The sequence below is a fragment of the Malus domestica genome, chromosome 06 (assembly GCF_042453785.1).
Source record: "Malus domestica chromosome 06, GDT2T_hap1".
NCBI classification, from domain to species: domain Eukaryota; kingdom Viridiplantae; phylum Streptophyta; class Magnoliopsida; order Rosales; family Rosaceae; genus Malus; species Malus domestica.
The window spans coordinates 25,046,837-25,071,165 of NC_091666.1; the positions used below are offsets into that span (position 1 = coordinate 25,046,837).

The window sequence follows — 24,329 nt, forward strand, 5'->3', positions numbered from 1 at the left end:
AAGTGTTTATTGGGTGCCGCCAGCATTGAACAAGTATATCCCAATGGCATCACACCAAGCCTAGCAAGCTGGGGACCAATTTCATAGCATGATCCTGTATTTTTTATTTTTTATTTTTTCTACTAAGACACGGTTTTTAGCCGAATTTGAGACTTCTAAACTTTTCATTATTTTGCAGAGTCAAAAATTACAAAATAATCGACTAATTAAATATACATTTCTTGGGCAATGCTGGAGACTAACTATTTAGAATTTTAGACCAAATGTCATAAATAATATGAAGTGGTTATTGATGATTGAATTATTACTTACATGTTGATTAACGTATTTATTTTTTATTAATGACACATCACATGATTTATAAACTTGATTCAAAAAACTGGTCTCCTTAACATTACTCAACCGACTTAGCTTCCTTTTATGAAAAAGAATTTTAACGAAAAGTCGACAGATAATCCCACCTCCTATTTATACAAGTCATTCTGATTCATACGCATGCATCAACTTTGCCATCCTATTAAATGTTAAAGCTATTCTTGCAGTTGCAGAGTCCATCCCTACCCAAATCCTGACATAGATACACACACACACACACACATATACACATTTTCTATCTATATACATTGATCAAGTTATAAGATCAACCACACACGAAAAAAATATCAAGATGGAGAACCACCACCAAAAAGCTACCAATGGTTTCTCCAAACCAACCGATTACAGTACAGCCGGAAGGGTCATCACCTGCAAAGGTAAGGGGTTCATTTTTTACAAGAAATATTCATACTTTCTCATTCTTTTATGTCTATTTTATGAAACACTAAAACTTACATGTGTTTGTGGTGGTGAAGCTGCTGTTGTATGGGTTCCAGGAGAACCTTTTGTCATGGAACAAGTTCAAGTCGATCCACCTCAAAAATTGGAAGTTCGAATCAAGATCCTCTTCACCTCAATCTGCCATACTGATCTTAGTGCTTGGTTAGGAGAGGTATGTATATATGATATATAAATATGTCTTTAAGTCGATACACACACACACACACATTAGTATATTTAAGCGAACCTTTCTTGTTACTTTTTTATAGAATGAAGCACAACGAGCCTTTCCTCGAATATTAGGCCATGAAGCTTCCGGGTAAGTCATGTCTAGCACCAGTTTACAGTACATATAACACTGAACTTATAGATAACAATATCAACTAAATATCGATCAAAATATCAATCAAACCATTAATCTTACCCTTTTTAGAATTAAACCCCTCAAGTTAATCTTTTTCTATTTGTTGGGAAATGAACAGAATTGTTGAGAGTGTGGGTGAAGGTGTGATGGACATAAAAGAAGGGGACCATGTGGTACCAATTTTCAACGGAGAGTGTGGCGAGTGCAAGTGTTGCAAGTCTGAGAAAACCAATATTTGCAGCAACTCTGGAGTGAACGGATTTAAGAAGGTGATGACTAACGATGGAAAAAGTAGGTTTTCGACCAAAGATGGAAAAGCAATTTACCATTTTCTCAACACTTCAACTTTCAGTGAGTATACAGTGCTTGAATCTGCTTGTGTTGTGAAGATCGACCCTGAGGCTCCTATGAAGAAGATGACCTTGCTAAGTTGTGGTGTTTCAACTGGTAAGTCATGCATCAAATGTGTTGCATCAGTCAGTTCATGATTTTGACCAAAAAAAAAATCAGTGTACGTGTTTAATCGTTTTGGTTATAATTTATAATAATCTAGGGGTCTATTAATAATAATATCAAGTTGTCCCTTGGTAACAACCACACGTTACATTCTGCTTTGAGATTTTTATTTTAAAAATGATAAAGACACCAAATAAATCAAATTCTGTAAATCAAATGATATATGGTTGTTGATGATTAGATTTAAATATTAATTAATGTGCTTATTTTCATCATTTAATTTGTAAATTCAATTTATAAATTTAGTCTCCTTAGCATTATCCCTTTATTTTTATTTTTTTTTTCATGTGTGATCTCAAATTCAGGATATTTGGTCATCATATGGTCATCATACGGATATGTCTCTCTCTTTTTTGGCACCTTAACGAAAAGTTTTTGGTACTGTTCACTTTAACGAAAAATCACATTTTTACACTAAAAAATCAATCCTGATACTATTCACTTTACCCTTTATTTTGTCCTTATCATTAAAACTCAAAGTTTGCAAACCATTTTCATTAGTTTTTCCTTCTTTTTTTTTTTTTTGTCATGGCACCATCAAATAGCAATTTCTTATTACCGCATCATGTGAAGATAAATTTGTATATGGTTAGGTCAGTTTTGTTGGTTCTTTGCACTCAATTTTGATGTAGCGGCTATAGTTGGATTCATCCTCTTTTTTAGGGATTAAGTAATGTTAAGGAGACTCAATTTGGTGACTAAATTTTGAAAATTAAAGGACATAGAAATTGATTATTGATTTATTAGTTAAGCGTTGATAGACGTGTTCATTTATATTGTGATACATCATTTAATTTATAATTTTAGTTTCCAAATTTAATCTCCCTAACATAACTCTTAAGGATTTCATATATCTTATTAAAATAAATGTTATAATAATAGTGTACTTTTCGACATATGAGTAATTCTCGAATATCAAGAGAGCCATTAAAATGATTTTGAACAAAGGATGGTGTTATTGTAAAAAACAAAATAAAAAAATCTATCAACTTGAAACATTAATGTTTTGTTAATTTTCTTTACAAACGAATAGTGAAGTACGTATTTGAAAATAGTGTCCCTTCTAATCTATTTTATGGGGACTTGTAGGGATATCTTTGTGAGTAACCATCACCTTAAAATCAAAAATTTACCATCCATTTTTTCTTTAAAATGTCTTTAATATAGTGCATAGTGATAATTATTCCTATCAAACGAGGCCTTGCAATGTTAATAACAGCTCACGCTTTATTTTGGTATTTAATCTTTTATTAAATATTCTATTTCCGTGAAATATGATATAGGAGTCGGTGCTGCATGGAATACTGCTAATGTGCAACCTGCCTCAACTGTCGCCATTTTCGGTTTAGGATCCGTGGGACTTGCTGTGAGTTTCTTAACCTTTTTGTTGAGTTGCCGAGAGTTTGCTTAATGATGATTTTTTAGGTGTAGAAAATACACTTTTTCACTTTAAAAAGAAGGAAATGTGAAGTCAAATTCTCAGATTAGTTGTAAGCGCTGCATGTTCACCAGTTATTTTTTAACATTCACGATTCATCAGGTATTAACTTATACAAAATATGTTGATGCTTAACCCAATATTTTCTACTAAATTAACACGAATATGAACTTAAATTAAATTTGAATGATTTTGCTTTATAATATTTAATTTAATTGTTCCTTAATTTCATGCCCAACTGGGGCTTCTTAATCCCCAAATTACTCAACTAAATGCGGCTTGCAATCTGGATCAGGTCGCTGAAGGAGCAAGAGCCAGAGGAGCATCTAAAATTATTGGTGTTGACATTAACCCCGATAAATCCATCAAAGGTTCTAGTTTATATTTAATCTAACGTCTAATTGTAATTAGTTTTTAATTAGCACTTATCTTTGGTTCCTAACCGAGTGTTTAATCGTTATCTCGTGGGAGTCACGTACTTTATATACATTAATTTTTCGCGTGAACCTTATAGGTCAAGAAATGGGAGTCACAAATTTCATAAACCCAACCGAACCTGGAAAGCCAGTGCATGAGGTCAGTAGTTTTACATTAATGTATACACCTAAGTTCCCAACTAGAAAATTGAACTATCAACAACATAATTAAAATCAACTGTCAATCTTGTGTGAACCGCGACGCTGTCATAGTTGTTGATGTCATGATGCAATGCTATTACGTTATTCTATTAATGAACGCAGAACGCAATATAATTATGTGAGGCATGCAATCATATTAAAGAATGCTAGCGCCACACGCTCATACAGTGTCAATAATCGCAAGATAAATATCAACTAGCATATTCCACGACATATTTACTATCGTACTACAAGATCATGATTTGTGTAATGATAGAAAATTTCATTTTATTGACATGGTTGCAGAGGATAAGAGAAATTACAGATGGAGGGGTGGACTATAGCTTTGAGTGTGTAGGTAACTTGGATGTTCTTCGGGAGGCCTTTCTGTCCACACATGAGGTACTTAATAACTACCCTATATTATATATGTTTTTCAATTTCTTTTAAACAGAATTATGGCCAAGAAGATATAATGTTCTCTTACTTATTGCAGGGTTGGGGGTTTACTGTGATACTGGGAATTCATGCAGCCCCAACAACGCTCCCTTTCCATCCAATGGAGTTGTTTAATGGTCGAGGAATTATTGGGTCTGTGTTTGGAGGCTTCAAAGGGAAGTCCCAACTCCCTCATTTCGCTAAACAGTGCATGCGTGGGGTTAGTCGAATTCCACTAATCTCAACCTCTTTTAGTTCAATGTCCAACAACATCAAATGCTTACGTCGTTAGACTATGAAATAAAACCATGTTCAATAAGATATTCTTATCCGAATGTGTGGTTCAAATTCACAGTCTGGCAACATAAACATATGTATCACAAGGCAACGTTATCCGTAGTAATTAATTTCCATATCTAAACAAGTTTTGTTGATTTTGTGCTTTTCAGGTTGTAGGTTTGGACAAGTTCATAACGCATGAGCTTCCATTTGAGAAGATAAACGATGCATTTCAGTTGCTCATTGAAGGCAAGTCATTGAGATGCGTTTTGCAACTCTGAGTTAGCCATTGATGCTCTGCTAGCAGACGTTATATATACATATATGTACATATATATAATATATATGGCCAGATTAAGCTTCTGTGTTCTTGGATTGCTGTACTTTACATGCAAATGGGACTTTGGGTTTACTCAAACTAGGCTTTGAGTTAATACGATTTTCTTACCTTTTTCTTTACCCTCTCATTGTGATGTATTTTGACGAGTTATTCTAATTGTGCGGTGGTATTATTATGTTGGCTTTGCACATCTCTCTTTACTTCTGGCCATCAAATCAAATAAATCAAACAACAAAAGCTGATCATAGGACTAAACGGGGTATTATACAAAGAAAAAGAAAGTGTGATTATCACTTTCTTTATCCTTCATAAAAATAAAATAAAAATTGAAGAGGATAAAAGAGCTCAAGGACCCTGTATTATTGCACTAATTTTTAAATATTCTCACTAATATCATTAGTTGGTTGGCAGGTGGACTAAATTACTTTAGGTCTTAAAATAAACCCTGACTTTTTCTTCCTAATCTGTCTTATCTTTTTTCAAAGGCAACAACAATAGCCTCGACCAACCATGGGGTGTGGAGCAACTACCAAGTTTTCAAATAAAACCCTTATAAAAGCACTTACTTTTTCTTTATCATTACGTTCATTTTCCAAAGACGACGACAATAGCCTCCGCCTAGAATTTGGCGTTTAGAAAAATGATTTCTGTACATCTTTGTTCTTCTGCTCCACCTTACTTATTTGGGCCTTTTAATCCTCCTTTAGTTATTTGATTCAAAAACCGGAAATAAATCTGTATTAATTCATGAGAGAGCAATAGAATCTTTCTTTCCCTCTGCCTCTCCACAATTGCATTTCAGTCCCCTCGTTGCATCCAAAGAAGAGTAATACAATTCATTAAAACCGTGTTTTCAGACCCAAAAAGAAGCATTGCTGATATTGTCTCAAGACGGAACAAAATATGGTGTAGAATCCTCATTCCTCTCAACACATCCAGTAAAATGCGGCAGTCCGGGCGTGCCCCGTGTGTGCTCGCACGCTCGCAAGCGTAAACATTCGTGTATGTATGCAACACAGAGAGTAATCCATGAAATATGAACATATTCAGTCCAGGCAAGGCAACCATTAACAAAAGGGCCACATTTCTTTGAACTTACAAAGGGCTGTTAAAAAGTGGGGTCTTCATGCGTCGCCAAGAACTACTTTGCAACGCTTTAGTCTAAGGACAGGACCAAACCAAAAGGAATAATACATCGAATCGTCATTTAAGCCTCAAGGTTTTTTTGTCCAACTCTATAGTCCAGGACATCATAATAAACCTCTAAAGAGAACAAAAGATCAAAGGCCAAGAAAGCCGAGGACAAGTATACGACAAAACGCAACGACCAGAGAGGCACGGAGAACATCTTTACATAGTTGTATGTGTATTTAAATATATTTCAGCTGGATACTTAAATCAGTCTGGAATGCCGAAGATGACTCAATGTATGGGAAGGCGAGGAGCGCGTGGACGAACAGGTGTCTTTGAAGGACTTACCCTGCTTGTACAAGACGCCATACATTAATATACCAAAATGAAGCTTATCTCGAAATTATATAACTCAGTGGGGTAGGAAAAACAAAGAAAACTCCAGTCGGAATATAGATCAAAAAGCATGCAATGGCTGGACGAGTGGAATGAGGGAAAGCGGCTAACCTGATTGGCAATGATCCCAAAACCACACCACTACAGTTGAGAGCAGCAATTGCACTTTCAGCCTGCAGGAATGGAAGTACATTACAATTAGGCTTTTATGACTTGCAGCATTGAATCTGGAGTTCTATTTTTTATGTGTATAACTATGTAGGTGGATATCAAGTTTAACGGAACTCAATTTGCAATCCAACTTTTGCACTGACGTATCTTTGCAGGCTTTCTGGAGAACATGCATGCTATGGGTTTCATACATGATTCAAGCCACTTAACAAATCTTTTGATTTACTTCTACTCATCTGTTGCTATAGAAATCAGGAAGTGTGCCTAAGAAATGCATGTTTCCAACGTCCTTACATGCCCTCATGCCCCTAAATTTCACAACCACTAAAATATTCCCAGCATACATACATCAACACTCAAGCAATACAAATCCTCCCTTACCCATACCTTCTGTCCCGAAAAACCTACCCTAAACTTTAGCATCACCCGACAGATTTTCCCAGAGGAGAAACACAGAAAATTGGGTTTTGTTGAGTTGTTTCTGACAATGGAGCTGAAAGGCATCAACCACTTCACATCACAGTTGGACATTAACGCCAACAAAAATAAACCGTTTGGAAACACCACCACTCTCCAAATATACTCTCTTAAGCAGCAACCAAGCTTCTCAGTTGATTATAGTACGTTCCACAATGCACAAAAAATTTAATCTCGAAGAAAATGAAACATAACTAAATTGACAAGACCTAAAAAGTCTTCCCTCCAATACACTAATTTGGATATCACAAGATAGGTACTGCAAAAATAAGCTTACTCCATAATAAACACATGGGCTGGAGAGGGCATGCAAGAACAACGTTGTATGACTATGGCAAAACGTTGTTTGACAATGGCAAAAAAGGAAAGTAAAAGCAACAATAGGAAAATAAGATATACTTGTCAAAACCAAAAACAGGACCTAAGAATCAGGGGGAAGGAGAAGGAGCCACACTTAATAAGTGACACAACCTCACAAACAAAGGTACGAGAACAGGAGAAGATCTATGAGACATGGTCAGGACAACCACTGCTCAGACAATGGTACTGTTTAAAATTTCTGGCAGTTTACCACATGACGTCTCATATTTCAAATCTGACCCATTCCAAGAAAATCAAGATCCCATATATTCTCAGCCCAAAAAAGCAAAAAAAAATCTAATAAATTCATTTCCACTTTTAACATAATTAATCACCTTTTATACCCAGACATACAGAAAATGCCAAGAAACTTACGAGTTTTAAGTTCTTTGGATACAATTTTTCATTTCTTCATTCAACATACCTTGAAACTAGTGGGTTATCTATTTCAAACCAATCCTAGACACCCAACGAGTTTTAAGTTCTTCGGATGCAAAAACTATTGTTTACAATCACCAACTAACCTTCAATGAACCATATACTTGGCCTTTACTAAACTAAAGACCCAAAAATATCCTAGCAAATGATTTCATGACAGAAAGGATAGAGACGAATGAACTTCAACGCACAACACAGATTTTCAAAGAATATTCTCCCTCTATCAGAGTCCTACAGCCCCATTCCTTCTAATCATTTATCTTATCCCTTTAAGTAGCAAATGATTTCTTAAATAGCAAATGCTTTGCATCATTTAGAAACATTAGTCACACTTGTAAAGTGAAAATCAGAGAGGCATTCAAAAGTTGAATACTAATCAGGAAAAATAAGAGAGTTCCATGTATTACTACACAATCCACGTTTATACCTAGCCTGTCGTCGTGGCCTAAAAGCTAAACCAAATAACGATATGGGAAAATAATAAAACAGCATGCAGAATGTAGAGGAATAAGCAATTACCATCACAAACTCAACAAAGGCAATGCGAGTAGAGTGGTGATAGTCCCCTAGTAACCTCAAACGATAAACCTGCATCAGATTCATAAGAGATGTCTTCATGAATAGTCCAATACATTAGAGTATAAACGACATAATAGCATTGTTGCCCAAAAATGAAACGTAAAATACAAACTTCCAATGAAATCACAAACCTCTCCACAGACAGATTCAAAAAAGAGTTTGACATCAGCTTGAGTAACCTGCGCAAATGCAGCCATATAAAATTTTAGAATTCACAACTTGGGCCACATCAATGACAAAAAATTCCAAGAAACTTACCTTTTTGTCAATATTTGTACAATAGATAGTTCTTGCACACATCTCACGTTCGTCTTCAGTCTGAAACCATAGTACAAATGGATAAACAAGTTACTATGCAAGAACATATTGATTCCAAAAGGCTAAAACTTTCTCTGGTTCAGAATTTTGCAACTGTCACAAAAGAGTAGACTCACCCGAGGCAAGAATGTGGGGTTAACAGGCGCAATAGCTGTCTTAGAGGGCAACACCCTAACGGGGTAGAATCCAAGCATTGTCCCGGCCAGACTCAAAGCAACTCGTGCACCATCTGCATAATGAAAAACCACAAGCCGATCAACCAATCAGTATCACAAATCATAAAAACATCTATTCAAGCTTATGCAGCCACATGATCTCCGCATACACCATCTAAATTACCTTCGTCAGTGAACTCAATAAAGGCAAAACGGAGAACAGAATTAGGGTCACCACAAATTCGGCAGTCAACAACCTTCAGCAACAGAAAAGTGAAATTATTCAAAACCAGAATTTACAATCAACCAATTACAGAGCTCTTCGAACGAAGACCATTACCTGCCCACAAGTAACAAAGAGAGCTGCAAGCTGTTCCTCAGTGACCTATGTCCCAAAAAGACCAGAACTTTAGTCTCACATGCACCCAAATTGAAAATGCTAATCACAAACCAAAGGAAATAAATGTGGTCATTTGTACCTGTTGATCAATGTCAGACACGTACACGGTCCTTCGGATTCTATCTTCCCGTTGCGCTAGACTAGTCCTGCTGTTGATTCTCCGTTTCCCTTGATTGTTTCTCTGATAAAAAACAAACAGGAAAGCAAAATAGAAACACCCATTAAATTTAGTTCCCTAATTCTTCTCCAAAAACTTAACCAACACAAAATACCAAACAATACACAATTTTCCCATTCATTTTCTCAGCAACCAAACAAATAATAAAGGTCGTACCCAGTGCACAAGGCTCCCGCTTTACGCAGGGTCTGGAAGAGGTGAATGTCGGCTAGCCTTACCCCATTTATGAGGAGGCTGCTCCCAAGCAACCAAACAAATAATAAAAAAAGGAAAGAACCCAGAAAAGCTGAAGTCTTATACATACCCGTCGACCAGGAAAGCCATTAGCTTGTCCATTTCTGTTCCTGTTCTGCATCATCAGTGCCATGTTAACAAACCCAGCACTGAGTCCATGGCCGTTAGCCAGTGAAGGCGGCACGAACTCCTCCGCCATGGGGTTGAGCTTCGAGAAGAGCTCCCTCAGCTCCCTCATATCCCGGTCCACGTCGTGATGATGATCCCCATTACTCATCTGAAAATCTCCGCCGTTAGATCTCTGCTGCTGATGATGATGATTCGCCACGTGATCAAAGCTCCCCAGCTGAGCCGCCACCACCTGGCCGTTGCCGTTGATGTTGCTGTTTCCATTGGGGGGCGGCGTGACCATCACGTACATGCTCTGATCGATGCGGTGCCGTAAAGGGGCAGCGGAGGCGCTGTTAAGCTTGGACTGATCCTGATCGTTGGATGCGGCAACAACACCGCCGTCCTGCGTCGTAGCAGTCTCCGGGTTCCGATTCGCCGAGTTCGACCCCACGCTCTTTCCGAGCTCCACCCCTGCATTCTCAACCACTGCCATAGCTCTCTCTCTCTCTCCTCCCTTTTTCTGAATTGGGTATTTTAAATAAGTAATTAAAAATTAATTCTTTGATGGGTCGATCAACAGCCAGACAGAGCCTAAGAACAATCGCGCCTCGAGATCACTACGGAGAAAACGAAATGAAAACAGTTTTTAAAAACAACCCAAAAATTATAAAAACGACTCGGAAATTCGGGCAGTGATTTTTGGGGGTTTTTGTTTTTATCTCTCTGCGTGCTGTTTTTTTTTATTAGTAGAAGAAGGAGAGTGACGAACCGAAAAAGGAGGTTCCTTTTCGGATTGGATTGGATCAAACCTCTCTCTCTCTCTCTCTCTCTCTCTCTCTCTCTGAGTTGTGAAGATCGTCTGGGACTGGGGGATTAGGAGAAAGGGCAGGCGATTGATTGTGTGGGATCATTTTATTGGAGGCCTTCTTTTTTGACTTTTCCGTACTATTTGGATTTTTACGTTAGCGGGAACAGCCGGGGCTTTTGTGTCATTTTGAATTTCACGCGTGGTTAAAAAGTATAAAAATCCAAGGGAGTAATTTGATCGATATTTTTTTTTTCCAACAAAATTATCACGTGAGGCATATGTTAGGTAAATTGGACTTTTTATATGGTTTGGTTTAGGATTGTGGTGCTTTAAAAAAAACAGTTTATTAAAAAAATCGGAAACATTAAATGTGTTTGGTAAAAAATCAAAAATGTTTTTTTTTAAATTATTGTCAATGAAATTAAAAAAGCATATAAAAGCATAAGTAGGATCTACCAAATACTTAATAACTTTATTTTACAGCTGTTTAGTTGTGTTTTTACATAAGATTAATTTTTTTTATTAAAAAGTTGATGAAAAAATAATTTTAATAGCACTTCATTAAATATTGTCTTTTAATTAATTGAGATTCACTCGTTAAATTCCGTAGAATTCTTTGATGTGCTTTCAGTTATTAAATTCATACTTAACAATTTATATCATACATCGATGTAAAACACCTCTCATGCAGCCATAACTTGCAAATTCGTTAAAATTTTGACAAAAGTAAAGAATTATCCTTTAACCGGAACAGTTTAAAATTGTAAAAAAATAATGATAAATTGCACGTTCAAAGTGAAAATTTGTTGATAAGAATTTTCATTTCTAATTGTTGTTAATGTTTTATTTCATTTACCCTATACTGATAGAACAAATTTACCTCGCGGTGAAAAAATTAAGGATAGTATTATTAACATTCTTATTTTTATCTCTCACACATTTTTATTAATTTTTTGTAATTAATCTTCTTTATTTCATTTGATCTAACAATCAAAAATTGAGAAAAATATGTAAAATTAAAAATGAGCATGTGAATATTAATGTCACAGCCCGTCCCGAATTAAAGTTATCGATAACATGAATTGACAAAATTGCCCTTGATCGGTTGGTGGTGGTGTGTGTAAATGGGCTAAGGTTTTGGACCCAATCAAATTTTATAGTTTTAATTGTTTGGTTGGTGACCCAATTTGGACCACACACTCACTCTCTCTCTTTCACCCATTAACCCTTCTCTCTATTTTTCTCTTGGATTTCATCCATTTCCGTACACCTTGTATGGACAGCCCTCAAACCCTTCAACCAGTCACAGATCGAAGACTTGAAGGTTAGTTTTGTGTTCCTTGTAAGCCCAGGATCACATTGATACCCTTAGTTGGTCGCGAGGACGTCGGGATCGTGAGAACTAAGAACCTCCGATTTGATGCACTGTTCATGCACACGTGAATGTGAAGGTTTCAATGGGTTTTGAGCTTCTAGGAAGCTTTAGGACTTCTCCACGAAGCTCGGAGAAGAAAAACAAGGTGAATTAGACGTCGGGAAACCCAGTTTCAACAAGTTGCAGAGGTGACCGGAATTTCGAGATTTCTTCGATGAGATTCCGTGGCTTTTGGAGCTTAAAATTGGTAAAGTTGTGTTCTTTATGTTTAGAGCTTCATTTTGATGAAAATTTCATGAACTTTGGTTGAAAATTGAAGAAGATATGACGATTTGAAGTTTTGTCCAGTTTCCGGCAACTGCGACGACGACCTGGGATCTGTCGGAGAAGAAAGGAGAATATTTCGTCAAGTTGACGGAATATTCCTAATGGAGGGTAACGGCGTCAGGTAATTTGGATGGAATATTCCTTTATTTTGACAGAATATTCCTAATGGCAGTTAGGAATTCCGTTAGGCCTCCCTGTGCATGGCCGCGCATGTTGCCGTGCCTTTGCCAGCGCGTGAGACGTCAGAAAAATTTTCTAAAAATATGGAGATGTTCGTGAGGTTGTGTAGATCACGTTGGTATATTCAAACATTCCATTTGAGCAATGTATGAAAAGTTATTAGCTAGTATTGGTTATGTGCTTTAAATTAACGTTTTTATAGTTGTTTCGCATATAAGGGAGACTTATCCTGAGGACGAGCGCAATCAAGGGCGACTCGGGGGGCTACGACCCTTCGACATACCAGTGAGTGGGCTTTTGGTTTTTAGTATATACTTATATACTTGATATTTTTCCAGAAAATGCGTTTAAATGAAAGTATGCCTTGAAATGCCACGCATATAAATTTATGTTCAGTATATGAATTAGTATATGATGCATTATATATAATTGTGGTGTTGTGGACACTTAGGTAAGCCTAGGTGAGTTTATGGATTGTGAATGTGAATAACGGTTGTGATTAATTGAGAAACATTGAGCTCATAAACCTGTACCCCGGTGTTAGTGATTTAGCTAGAGATATAGCACATGCCTGTTTATAATGTCACCTCCCGTACTATATGCTCACATTGGATCCTATTTAGGTGCACAGTCATGTCGTACAGACCATTATAGCTCGTAAGTGACTAACTATTTATCGCACAGTTATCATGAGAGCGTAGTATTGAGCATAACTATATTACACATAGTCTTGTTGTACGTACCTTTTAGTGGTTTCGACTTGTGTGCAGTGTAGCGCCGTATAGGTCATTTATAGTGACTCCCGCTAGATTGACTAATGAGCTATAAATTTAGCCGTACAGACTTATGTAAGGGTTCCGGCTAATGTATTATTTTCCATGAATTTATTTTCACCTGAGTTACTTATTATGTTTATATCTTGGCATGACATACTTATGATTATGAATATGTGTAGCATGATTTGAATTGATATATATAGATATATGTATATGTTTATATTCTATTTTTGGGAAAAAGTATACATGTTTTACGGCGAAGGGTTAGAGCTTTTGAAAGTTAAATGTGTTCTTAAAACCTTTGTTTTTGCCCACTCACGTTTTCTATTTTGCACCCCTCCAGTTTTTAGGTAGACTTGTTGTTGATGGCATTGAGGATCTCGGCGATTCTGACAGAATAAAATATTCGTAAAGAGAGAAATCCAACCACTAAGTTTGCTTCTTATGACATTGTTGCTGCAACGATGTGAATGGCCAAGTAATTTATTTATTTATTTTAACGAGACTCATATATTATACTTAATAATTGACTCACTCAAATTAGATTTAAGTGTTCCAACTCACTGTGAGAATTTCATTCTAACTTTAATGCCACTCTTAATCATCTAACGAGGAAATTCTCATGGCCCACCTTATTTGACGACCCTCCGAAATAAAACATCTTAAAAAGTAAATTTGGAGCAAGTCCAACCACTCATAAACCACATATATCACATATGCCAGTAAAAATCTCTCGCGTTAGCATATGAAATGGTTTTTATAAAAAAATGCACGTTCATGTTTAGCTAACTCATAGTTTGGTTCTTTATGTTTTCAACTCATTAATTTCGTCCCTTATTTATTTCTCCTTTCATCAATGTGGTCCTTGTAGTCTCATTTCGTTATACTTTGTTGACATGGAAATCGTGTGGGACGCAAATTCTCTGCCCTCCCACTTCCCGTGCCCTCCTGTTTGTGTGGTCATGATTAAGCCACGTCAACATTTTATACTACTATTCCTTTTTATCTTATTATCTCTATAAAAATAATATAAAATGTTGACGTGGCTTAACCGTGACCACACAAAATAAGAGGTCACGGGAAGTGGGAAGGCAAAGAATCTGCCTCCAATCGTGTGGACCCACATAGCCAATTATATTATGTCATGTGAATGAAATAAAAGAAATCAGTTTCCTTATCTAAAAAGAAAAATAGTTTAGAATTTCATAACGCCTTAAACTTTTTTTATAAATAAAATCAATCAACTTAAAAGTAACGTTGTTAAGTCGGGAAAATCTAGGATGGGTGGGGAGGTGTGCGATGACGTGGTGGAGGGGGTAAAGAAAGGGCCTGGGGAAACTTGGGTGGATGTGGAGGTGAGCGACGATGTGGTGGAGGGGGAGAGAAAGGGCTCGGGAAATCTAGGTGGTGGGGGAGAGGGTGATGGCAGGGTAGAGGGGGAAGAGAGGGAAGAGTGTGGTGAGTGAAGGGTGGGAATCACGATTAAAAGGGGTTGGGATTGAATTTGGTCGAAAAATGCAGGAATGGAGAGGCAACTTCAGCCCAACCCCTGCAACTAATTAGCAGGGGGTGAGTTGGGGATGAGGTAACTTCGGGTAGGGAAGGAGAGAAAGAGTGCTTTTTTTTAGTTTTTATTTCTTTTGTTTATTTTCTTTTTCTTTTTTGTTTCTTATTGTTTTAAAATTTTAAAATATTTCCGAGAATAAGATTTAGTCTATGTGGCGTCATATGATTGGTTTTATAGGCCCAATTTAGTTTCACGTCTAGCATCTTAACAGACTTTTTAACGGAATTTGACATCGATGACCACATTGATGAGCAAAGCTAGTAGAGGAGCCAATGCAGGGGCATTGGGCTCCCTTGACCCCAATAGATTTGCAACTTATCCCTTTAAAAAATAATTTGACCCCTTTATCCCTTTTAATTTTCCAATCCTGCCCTCCCCTTTCTCATGCTATCAGTTTCGCCACTTCTCCCATAACCCAGTCCACACCAAATATGAAAGAAGTCATCCTTCCTCTCAGCGATCTCTCTTGTTCTCCAGGTCGCATTCTCCCGGTTCGGTGTCCTTCCTCTGGTAAACTTATCTTGTATGAAATTTCATTATTTACTTGTCTAGGTTTTTAAATTTGGGGAAGGGAGAATCTGAGTGAAAGAGGGGTGGGAAGAGTGAAGAGATGAGGTTTGCAGTGAGTGCAAAAGCAGAGGCTCGCAGATAGGTCTACTGGGTGCCTCGCCAAGGAACCGAAGGTCCCGGAGGCGATCGGAGAATGAGACTCGAGAAGAGAAAGTCTCAGGCTTGGTGGAGGAGGTTGTGAAGCCAATAAAAAGGCGATCCAAGAAGGAAAAGCTGGACTTGGTTCTCAGTTTGCCATCCCCAAGTTCATTATCAAGTAAGTCCCAATTGGAAATTGCTCTCTTTTCTTTTTTTTTTCGTTCTTTGGTCTTTACATGTTTCACAGGTTCTTGTGTTTTCACTGTTTGGTTTTGCAGTCGATGATGAGTATCGAGGTAGTCCTGATCAAATCGGGCAGCTCATAACTGCTCTGATTATGTGGATAAATGTTGCAAGGTCGACCCTTTGGTTTGGTTTGGGGTCTCTCTTCTTCCTTTCCTCTTGCTTTGCCAAATGAATCAACTTTAGGTGACTATTAGTCTACTGCTACTCTCATTCACTTTTCCCACATTTGCCCCATTTTAATTTTAGCCTATAAAAAAACATCTAATCTTAACCAATTCAATCATTTCAGCATTTTCTCAGGATTTCCCAAATCGGACTTTTGTTTTTGGGTGCTTCATTTGTCTCCAATTCAATCTGTCAAAGGTACTTGTTGTTTCCCTTTCGGCCATTCTTTTCTTTGTTTCAAGGGGCTTCATTTGTATCCAATGCTCATTCTTTTATTTCAGTTTAATTTAGAAGAGCCATCCATGACCCTCAAGGTAATGACAAACAAAACATTAAGGCAGTGTTTGAATTCGGAATTGCTTGCTTTGTGTGATGAGTAATGAAAGCTCAACTTTTATGAGTTATAGGTAGCTCTGTTCTTTCTTCTGGGGGTAGAGTATAGGCATCTTATAACATTTTGGAGGCTCTGTATGCTTGGTATGCCCAACTTCTAATTAACCAACTATGTTGTCGATTTTTTAAAGCTATTTTTGACCCAATTATCTTAAATTCTTGACTCTGCCACTTAGTGAAATAATAAATAAAATACAAAATTGATTAGTTTGAAACATAAAAGATTATTGATATGTGCTTCAAGATGCTTCGCAAATCGTAATGTGGCTTTGTCTCAACGCTAACTACCATTTCACACACAAAATAAAATTACCAAAAAAAAAAAAAACTAGGGACGAAAAAATTGACATTTGGTTCGAAAAGAAAGGTCCATCAGACCGTTAGTGTGTCCATTCCCAAAGCCTAATGAGACCCATTCCCATTGCTAGTCAAAACACAGTGTCTCGAATAGGGATGACAATTCTAACCGTTAAACTCGATAACTGTGAATAACCGTCCGAATGGATTGGATTTGAATATGATAATTCGGTTTTGGTATGGATATGGGGAAAAACCGTGAACTTTATTCGGTTATGGGTTTGGATAGGGTTAGGCCATCTCTAACCGATGGCTGGCCAGAAGGCTCGTTTTAGCCCTTTAGCCCTCCAAGATTCTCCAAGATATTAATATTTTAATGAACAGTACATGGTCATATTTGCCTCCGTCTCCAACCGAAGGCCAGAGGGCCAGATGACTCATTTTAGCCCTGTCACAAAAAACCGTTTCCAACCGAGGGCCAAAAGGCCATAGGGCCAAACATAATTTATTATTTAAAAACTACAACTTAAATTCAAATCCAATGGCTAGAAGTTATAGGAAAAAAATGGAATTTAAAAAAAATATGAAACAATTTTTTGTGAAATAGAAGTTATAGGAAAAAAGTGAAATTTAAAAAAAAATATGAAACAAATTTTGTGAAATAGAAGTTATAGGAAAAAAATGGAATTTAAAAAAAATATGAACCAAATTTTGTAAAATAGAAGTTATAGGAAAAAAATGGAATTTAAAAAAAATATGAACCAAATTTTGTAAAATAGAAGTTATACGAAAAAATGAAATTTAAAAAAAATATGAAACAAATTTTGTGAAATAGAAGTTATAGGAAAAAAATGGAATTTAAAAAAAATATGAACCAAATTTTGTAACATAGAAGTTATACGAAAAAAAAAATATGAACCAAATTTTGTAAAATATAAGTTATACAAAAAAAGTTATAGGAAGTTATAGAATAAAAAAGGTTTAAATTCATAAAAAAAAAAATTGAATACAACAGCTAGTGACTGGCTAGCTGTTGGAATTCAAATTCAAATTAGTGTCGGTTTTAACCGACAGAAATAACAAAACATTAAAAAAAAAAGGCCAGCCCTGCATGCAGCCAGCCCTCTCCGATTCCGTGGGGCCCTTCCAAATTCCAGAGCTCTCTGGCCTAGCCTTCGGTTGGAGACGGTTTTTGGGCTATTTTCGGCCATCTGGCCCTCTGGACCATTCGGTTAGAGATGGTCTTATAGGGGTCCCCAATTCGTATCCATTCTTGAATCCGACCCGAATATATATATATATATATATATATATATATTGATATATAATATAATTTTATTCAATTTACCGAATCCTCCCTATACTAATTCATTATGCATGCATCAAATCCTATGCTATCTTTATTATGCATGGGCATACCAACAATCTCATCAATTCAATACTCTTATTGATATACTTAACCAAATTAATTCATTGAATGATTTTATATATCAATTATCAAATGTTACAAGTTTATCAGATTCATTTCTCTTCAAGAGTCTCACTGTCAAGAAATTGGTGCATGTTATCATGAACAACTTCAAATATATTGTTATGTTTTTGGTAATTGGATGTTGCTATTAAATGACGGAATTAGTATCTACAAAAATTTATAATGCGTCAATTGGATGAATATAATTTTTTTTTTGTTTTTTGACAAAGATGGATATAACCGATAACCGATTGAAAATCTGTTATTCGGTGGATATGGTTATAGATAATCCTCGATGGTTAACTTGCAGTTATGAATATGATTAATTTTTGTAACTATGAAGATGAATATAACATTTCCGTGCTCAAACCGAACAGTTGCCATCCCTAGTCTCCAACGTCGTCTGAATGCCCCGACAGATCACGGCCCGGCTCGTCTTTCCAGTTTCCACGAGTCGCGATATTTATGAGCCGTGAGGCTCCGAGCTGAGCTGAGCCGGCTGAACGAGTCAAAACTCCACGGACGCCAAACACAAAATCCACAAAACTCAGAAATACAAAATTAAAAACATAAACTGGCTTTCTCTCTCTTTCAGTTCCGCTCAGTCCTTCGCAAGAAGAAGAAGCCAATTTCTTCGCTACGGGCAGAGATCCCCAGAAGCTTGAGGTCTCCAGAGGTTTCCAGATTCCAGGTACCGGAATTCTCAATCCCTAAATCTTTCGATGTTTGGGGGATTTATTGCATAGAATTTACAAGAATCCGTAGTTTTTTGAAATTTTGAAAACAATGCATCCGGATTGAGAATTAGGGGAATTGGGATTTTAGGGTTAGGGTTAGGTGTAGGGGGTTGTTTGTTTGGTTGCAGGGATAGTTGGGGTTTTTTAGTTTTGGAGGGTGGGAGGTTGTAGCTATGAAGGGTCGGTCTCACCGGCTTCAGAGTTCGGACCCGCCGGACGACTGGGTTAACGGGTCGTGGACCGTGGACTGCCTGTGCGGTGTCAATTTTGACGATGGGGAAGAGATGGTCAATTGCGACGAGTGTAGCGTTTGGGTGCACACCCGGTGCTCTAGGTATGTGAAGGGAGATGATAATTTTGTTTGTGACAAGTGTAAGAGTAAGAACAATAGGAATGATAGTGAGGAAACCGAGGTTGCGCAGTTGTTGGTTGAGCTTCCGACGAAGACTGTGAGGATGGAGAGCTCTTATGCACATCCACCTAATGTGCCTACCAGGCGGCCGTTCCGGCTTTGGACTGATATACCGATGGAGGAGAGGGTGCATGTTCAGGGAATCCCGGGAGGGGACCCTGCTCTATTTGGTGGGTTGTCGTCTGTTTTTACTCCGGAGCTGTGGAAGTCTACTGGGTATGTCCCCAAAAAGTTTAATTTTCAGTATAGGGAGTTCCCTTGTTGGGATGAGAAGAAGGAGGATGATGCTAAATTTGACGAGGAAAATGAGAATCCGGTTGATAGAGGTGCTGGTGTTCTGTTCTCCTTGTTGAAGGAGAGTGTGTTGGCAAACCCAGTAGCTTCTTTGGTGGGGATGAGGGGCCGAACAGAGGATGGGGGCTATAACAAGAATGCATCTTTGAAAGAGAGGAAAAGGTGGGATAATGAAGCTGTTGATCTTAGGTGTGCTCAGAGTGGAGTGAAGAAGGAGAGAAGTCTACTTCGGCCTGTTGTGTTACATTCGGGCAAGCGGAAAAAGGATGATTTGGGGACATCCAAAGATCGGAGTGGCAAGAAGAAGGCTAGAGCTGCTGAGAAAGAGGCTGATGCAAAGAAGAGAGGTGCACAATCTTCTAAATCAGGTGATTTTCTGTGCTTTGGACGCTTTCTGTTATACATATCTTTTATGATGGGAAGATATTAAGTTTTGATTTTGAGAACTTACATGGCAAGAATATTAACCCTTGGTCAACTTATATGGCAAGAATTTTATGATGGGAAAATATCTGTTGACTCCAAATTTTGTGTTTTAATTTTTATTACTAGTGTTTACACCCACGAGTGATGCAAAACAATTGGAATTTTCTGAGGACAGAGGTCCGAAGATTTCCAAGGGTGACATTCAGAGTAAGAAGAGCAAGAAGTTTAGCGACTCCGTGGTCAGAGAACCTGCATCAGATGGTTGTCTTCCAGCAGACTCTACTGTTGAAAAACACTCATCAGAATCCTTGATTTCTGACACGCGTAAACAGAAAATTTCAATTGGTGATGGACTGAAGGAAGACAAGGTTGGCCACCAAGTTCCTGCAGTGCCGGAGAATCTCACTCTCACCAAAACTGTTGATGCTGTTGCTTCATTGTTAGAGCACAATGATGGTGCAGCTGATTGTGAAAAGAAAGAGGTACGCTTTATTGATACTCATCTTAGTCGGTTGCTAGTGTTTATTAAGTATTTTGTTGCTTTATTTAACCATTCATCCACGTAATGGAACTATTACTGCAAAATCCGCTTTCTTTTTATATTTATACACCATGAATAATTGAATTATTCACAATTAACTTTTGGAATTTGATGCCAAGCTTATAGTAAACCTTTAACGAGGAAAAGAAGAAACCATACACATAAGCATCAATATCAACTCTCTATGCATAAAATGGATTTGTACATTTCTTGACTACTGAGTTTGGCACTATTTAATGTTAGTTCATTGGACTGCGCATCTGTGTATTGTGTGTGTTTGTGCACATAGACGTCTATAAGTGTTTCAGATTTGAGACTTGAACAATTTTTTGGAATTGACATTTCTTGTACCATAGGGAGGTAGGACAGCAGATGATACGTTGGATGTGCAACCTCTAATTGGAGATGTTGCTGCTCCAGAAGTTAAGAATCAGATTCAATATTCTAATGGTGGTATCTCTGTGGAACCTCATTCTAAATTGAAAACAGAAGATCATGATGAGAATTGTAGGAGCTCATTGAACATTCAGCATTCTCCTCATGCTGATGCAAAAGATCTCAGTGTATCTTCTGATCACAGGTCTGAAAGTCTGAGAATCAATGAGGTACTAGTAAACAGCCCACTATCTAGTGACCATAAGGTGCTTGGTGCTGACAGAAATTCAGAAGTGGCTAGTGATTCTTGTAAAGACAAGAGCGATGAGTTATCTGGTGATCCTTGTCAACTTAAACAGGAATTGGAAGGTTCTGAGGGTTCCATGGCTCTGCAACAAAGTCCTTCAGATCCCAAACATAGTTTGGGGTCTCCTGAAGAGCTTTCAAAACCAGATGGAATTATCTTCAACTCTCCAGCAATACCAAGTCAGTGTAAAACAGTAGCATGTGCTGGAAAATCTTCTGCTGTTTCATTAACCGTTGCAGTCTCCATATCATCCGCTTCTGATATCTTAAAATCTGGTGATGCTCAGAATCCTCATCCAATTTTGAAGCAACGAGTAATATCTGAAAGTAATGTTAGCACTAAGAAGGATCGTGCTTCATGTGACGACTTGGATGAAGACAGGGACAATATGTCAAGGAAAACAGTAAAAGAGCATGTCAGATCCTCTACAAATTCTACTCTGAAAACCTCACACTCGAGCAGGAATCATGATTCTAAGTGGGCCACATCAGAATCAAAAGATTCAGTGCATCACTCATCTTCCAAGACGTCTCCAGCAGGGAATACCACTGTTCCTTCAGGATCTAGTGAGCCTGCTGGATCACTGCCCAGCCAGAAGGTTTTACATGTACAAAATAAGAGTTCAGCTTCTAGTGCATTGCAAAGAGGTGAAAAGTTCAACCATACAACTTCATCTAAGACTAATCAGAATCACACACCATCTGCTTGTCCCCCTGCACCACCAAGTGTGCAGGCACAATTAACTGACCAGGAGGTGAGAAAAGAAGTTTCATTTCTTTATCTTATTATCTTTTATTAGTGGTAAGTTATTGGGATGACATCTTAAATATCTTATGGGGAATTTGGCAGATAGCTATGCTTTTGCATCAAGAGCTCAACAGTTCTCCAAGAGTACCTCGTGTACCACGTGTTCGCAATGCATCTAGCTTACCTCAATTAACTTCAAGTGCAACAAGCACGTTAATGAAGCGTACATCTAATTCTGGAGGAAAGGATCACAGTTCGGTAAGATGTCAAACTTATTTCATGTTTTGAGAAAAATAAAAAAATATGGTGTTAATTTATCATCTTCTGATTAAGAGGATGTCTTGCACTCGTCTATAATATAATATTGTCCGAGTCATGTTTGTGCCAGCTAATCCTATTAATACAATCTTTAGGTCTTTAGAAGAAAAATCAGGGATGCACCTAAAGATGGGTCCCGAAGTTCACGTGAACATGATGAAGAAGCTAAAAGGACGGGGAGAATACCATCTTCTCCGGATCGAAGACGACAAGATGCAGCAGATATTGCTAGTAAGAGGGAGGACAATGGATCTTCAGCAGCGGTACTCTCTGGCAGGAAGAATATTCATTCTTCCTCCACTCATACTGCAAACAGTGGACCATCTTCGTCCAATGAGGCTAATGATCGCAATGTGTCATCTGTACGCAGTTCGCCTATGAATGTCTCTGATGATGATACAGGCTCAGTTGGTCCGATTCATCGTACATTACCAGGTAGCTGTAATTCTGTAAGGTTTCCCATTTCTTCTTAGATTTTGTTTAAATTTGCTCATTGTGTTTTCATTGTACAGCCTTGATAAATGAGATTATGAGTAAAGGCAGACGCATGACATATGAGGAGCTTTGTAATGCTGTGATGCCGGTATGGTTGCTTTCAAAAGAATACTTGCTGTTTAATTGTAGTACACGCCATAGTGCGTGAAGAACAATGAATGTATCTGAATTTTTTTTTCTCTCTCCTCTCGTTTCTTTTTGCAGCACTGGCTTAACCTGAGAAAGCATAATGGAGAGCGTTATGCATACACAAGTCCTTCACAGGCTGTTCTTGATTGCCTTCGAAATCGACATGAATGGGCTCGGTTAGTTGATCGTGGTCCTAAGGTATCCTCATCAAAATACGCGCATTTGTGTTTCATCAATGCACATATGCTTTATTGCATCCTTTACTAATTTCATTGCAAAAGCCTGTTGCATGATCCAAATTATTAAAACTACTGAACCAAAAACATGAAGTGTCAATATTCAACCATGGTTGTGTATGTGCTTTTGCATGTTTCTCTTTTCTACTTTGGGGTGGGGGTGGGGTGTGGGTAATGAATCAATCACCTGAAAATTGGAATAAACTGGTGCAGCAAGAGGACTTCCCATGTGAACTTGGTGAGTTTTGGGGGTGAGACATGGATTTGGGACAAATTAGGCTCATTATAAGGAAGCTGACATTGTGTAGTTTTGGTAGAATAAAATTTTCAGATTGTGGCTCAGTGTTCTCATTCCTATTTCGCTGAAAACGGCAGTAATTAGGACTATGCATTTTCTCATGTTTTTTTAATCTCTGTAGCAGACAAATTCAAGTAGGAAAAGGCGAAAAGCAGATGCTGAAGATTCAGATGATAATGAATATGGCAGGGGAAAAAATCCAAAGGAGTTGGATGGTAAAAGCATTGAGACACAGAGAGAGGACTACCCCAAGGGCAAGAGAAAAGCTCGAAAACGTAGGAGATTGGCTCTTCAGGGAAAAGGAATAAAGGATGTCAGGGAGAAGCGGAAGGCAGATATGCTTACCGACGATGATGTTGGACAGTCATTTTCTAATTCCACTGAAGGAAGCATGTCCACTGAGGATGATATTCAGGGAGGCGGAGCATGCCCGGTAAGAGGAAGTGAGGCCTCTACTAGTTCGGATGATGAGACCGGGGCAACGTGATTGTTCATTGTTTGCACTGTTTGGTCTGATATCAAGGCTCTCAATGTGGCCATGAAGCCTCTCAGTCCGCCATCCCTTCTTTCGTGTGACGCTGTTGCAGCTGCCCTACGGCTTTGACAGCTTTTTGTGATGAAGTCCCAGTTGGGATTTCATGCTGGATCCGAGAAATGTAATACCAGTGTACATATGAGTTGTTTAATTTTTGTGACAATGGATTAGAACTCCTCGTTTATTGAGGCGTAGATTCGATTTGATTCTGTAAAAACTTAGGCAGGCTGCACCTCCTCCATAAATTAAACCTAACCTTTTGTGAATTCGTCATCTTGGTTTGTTCGGCTCAGGGAAAGGTCAGGATCCATTTCAATATACGGTATTCACCTTCAAATTTGTGATTGTATGCAGAGGATTAAAACTGAGATACACCCCCTTGCCTTGCATGGACTGGTTTTACTTTTCCAACTAGAAATATGAGAGTTAAAGGTGAATACTGCATCTTTTTATTCGTTGTATGCAGTATT

General features: G+C 37.8%; 3 protein-coding genes across 4 annotated transcripts; 2 read left to right on the forward strand and 1 right to left on the reverse strand.

The window, feature by feature from the left end:
• Nucleotides 1–327: 327 nt before the first annotated feature.
• On the forward strand, nt 328–4,983 carry LOC103437442 (alcohol dehydrogenase-like 4). Its single transcript, XM_008375910.3, has 10 exons — nt 328–752; nt 852–988; nt 1,086–1,135; nt 1,299–1,627; nt 2,980–3,062; nt 3,430–3,505; nt 3,649–3,710; nt 4,058–4,153; nt 4,248–4,409; nt 4,639–4,983. Exons 1-10 carry the CDS (start codon nt 668–670, stop codon nt 4,747–4,749), a joined length of 1,191 nt encoding a protein of 396 aa, XP_008374132.1. The 5' UTR covers nt 328–667; the 3' UTR covers nt 4,750–4,983.
• An 892-nt stretch (nt 4,984–5,875) lies between these two features.
• LOC103437441 (polyadenylate-binding protein-interacting protein 11-like) lies at nt 5,876–10,647 on the reverse strand. Its single transcript, XM_008375909.4, has 10 exons — nt 9,716–10,647; nt 9,313–9,414; nt 9,174–9,218; nt 9,018–9,090; nt 8,795–8,907; nt 8,619–8,678; nt 8,492–8,539; nt 8,301–8,369; nt 6,447–6,508; nt 5,876–6,288 (listed from the first exon to the last, which is right to left on the reverse strand). The coding sequence occupies exons 1-10, from the start codon at nt 10,247–10,249 to the stop codon at nt 6,231–6,233; spliced, it is 1,164 nt and encodes a 387-aa protein (XP_008374131.1). The 5' UTR covers nt 10,250–10,647; the 3' UTR covers nt 5,876–6,230.
• A 7,900-nt stretch (nt 10,648–18,547) lies between these two features.
• On the forward strand, nt 18,548–24,125 carry LOC103437443 (probable GPI-anchored adhesin-like protein PGA55). Of its 2 annotated transcripts, none has more exons than XM_008375911.4 (8): nt 18,548–19,820; nt 20,005–20,360; nt 20,776–21,855; nt 21,951–22,106; nt 22,262–22,601; nt 22,679–22,749; nt 22,866–22,988; nt 23,446–24,125. In XM_008375911.4, exons 1-8 carry the CDS (start codon nt 18,920–18,922, stop codon nt 23,809–23,811), a joined length of 3,393 nt encoding a protein of 1,130 aa, XP_008374133.1. In that variant the 5' UTR covers nt 18,548–18,919; the 3' UTR covers nt 23,812–24,125. The 2 variants fall into 2 exon arrangements, with proteins under 2 accessions (XP_008374133.1, XP_008374134.1); XM_008375912.4 differs by having other exon boundaries at nt 23,449–24,125.
• The last annotated feature ends 204 nt before the right edge of the window (nt 24,126–24,329 follow it).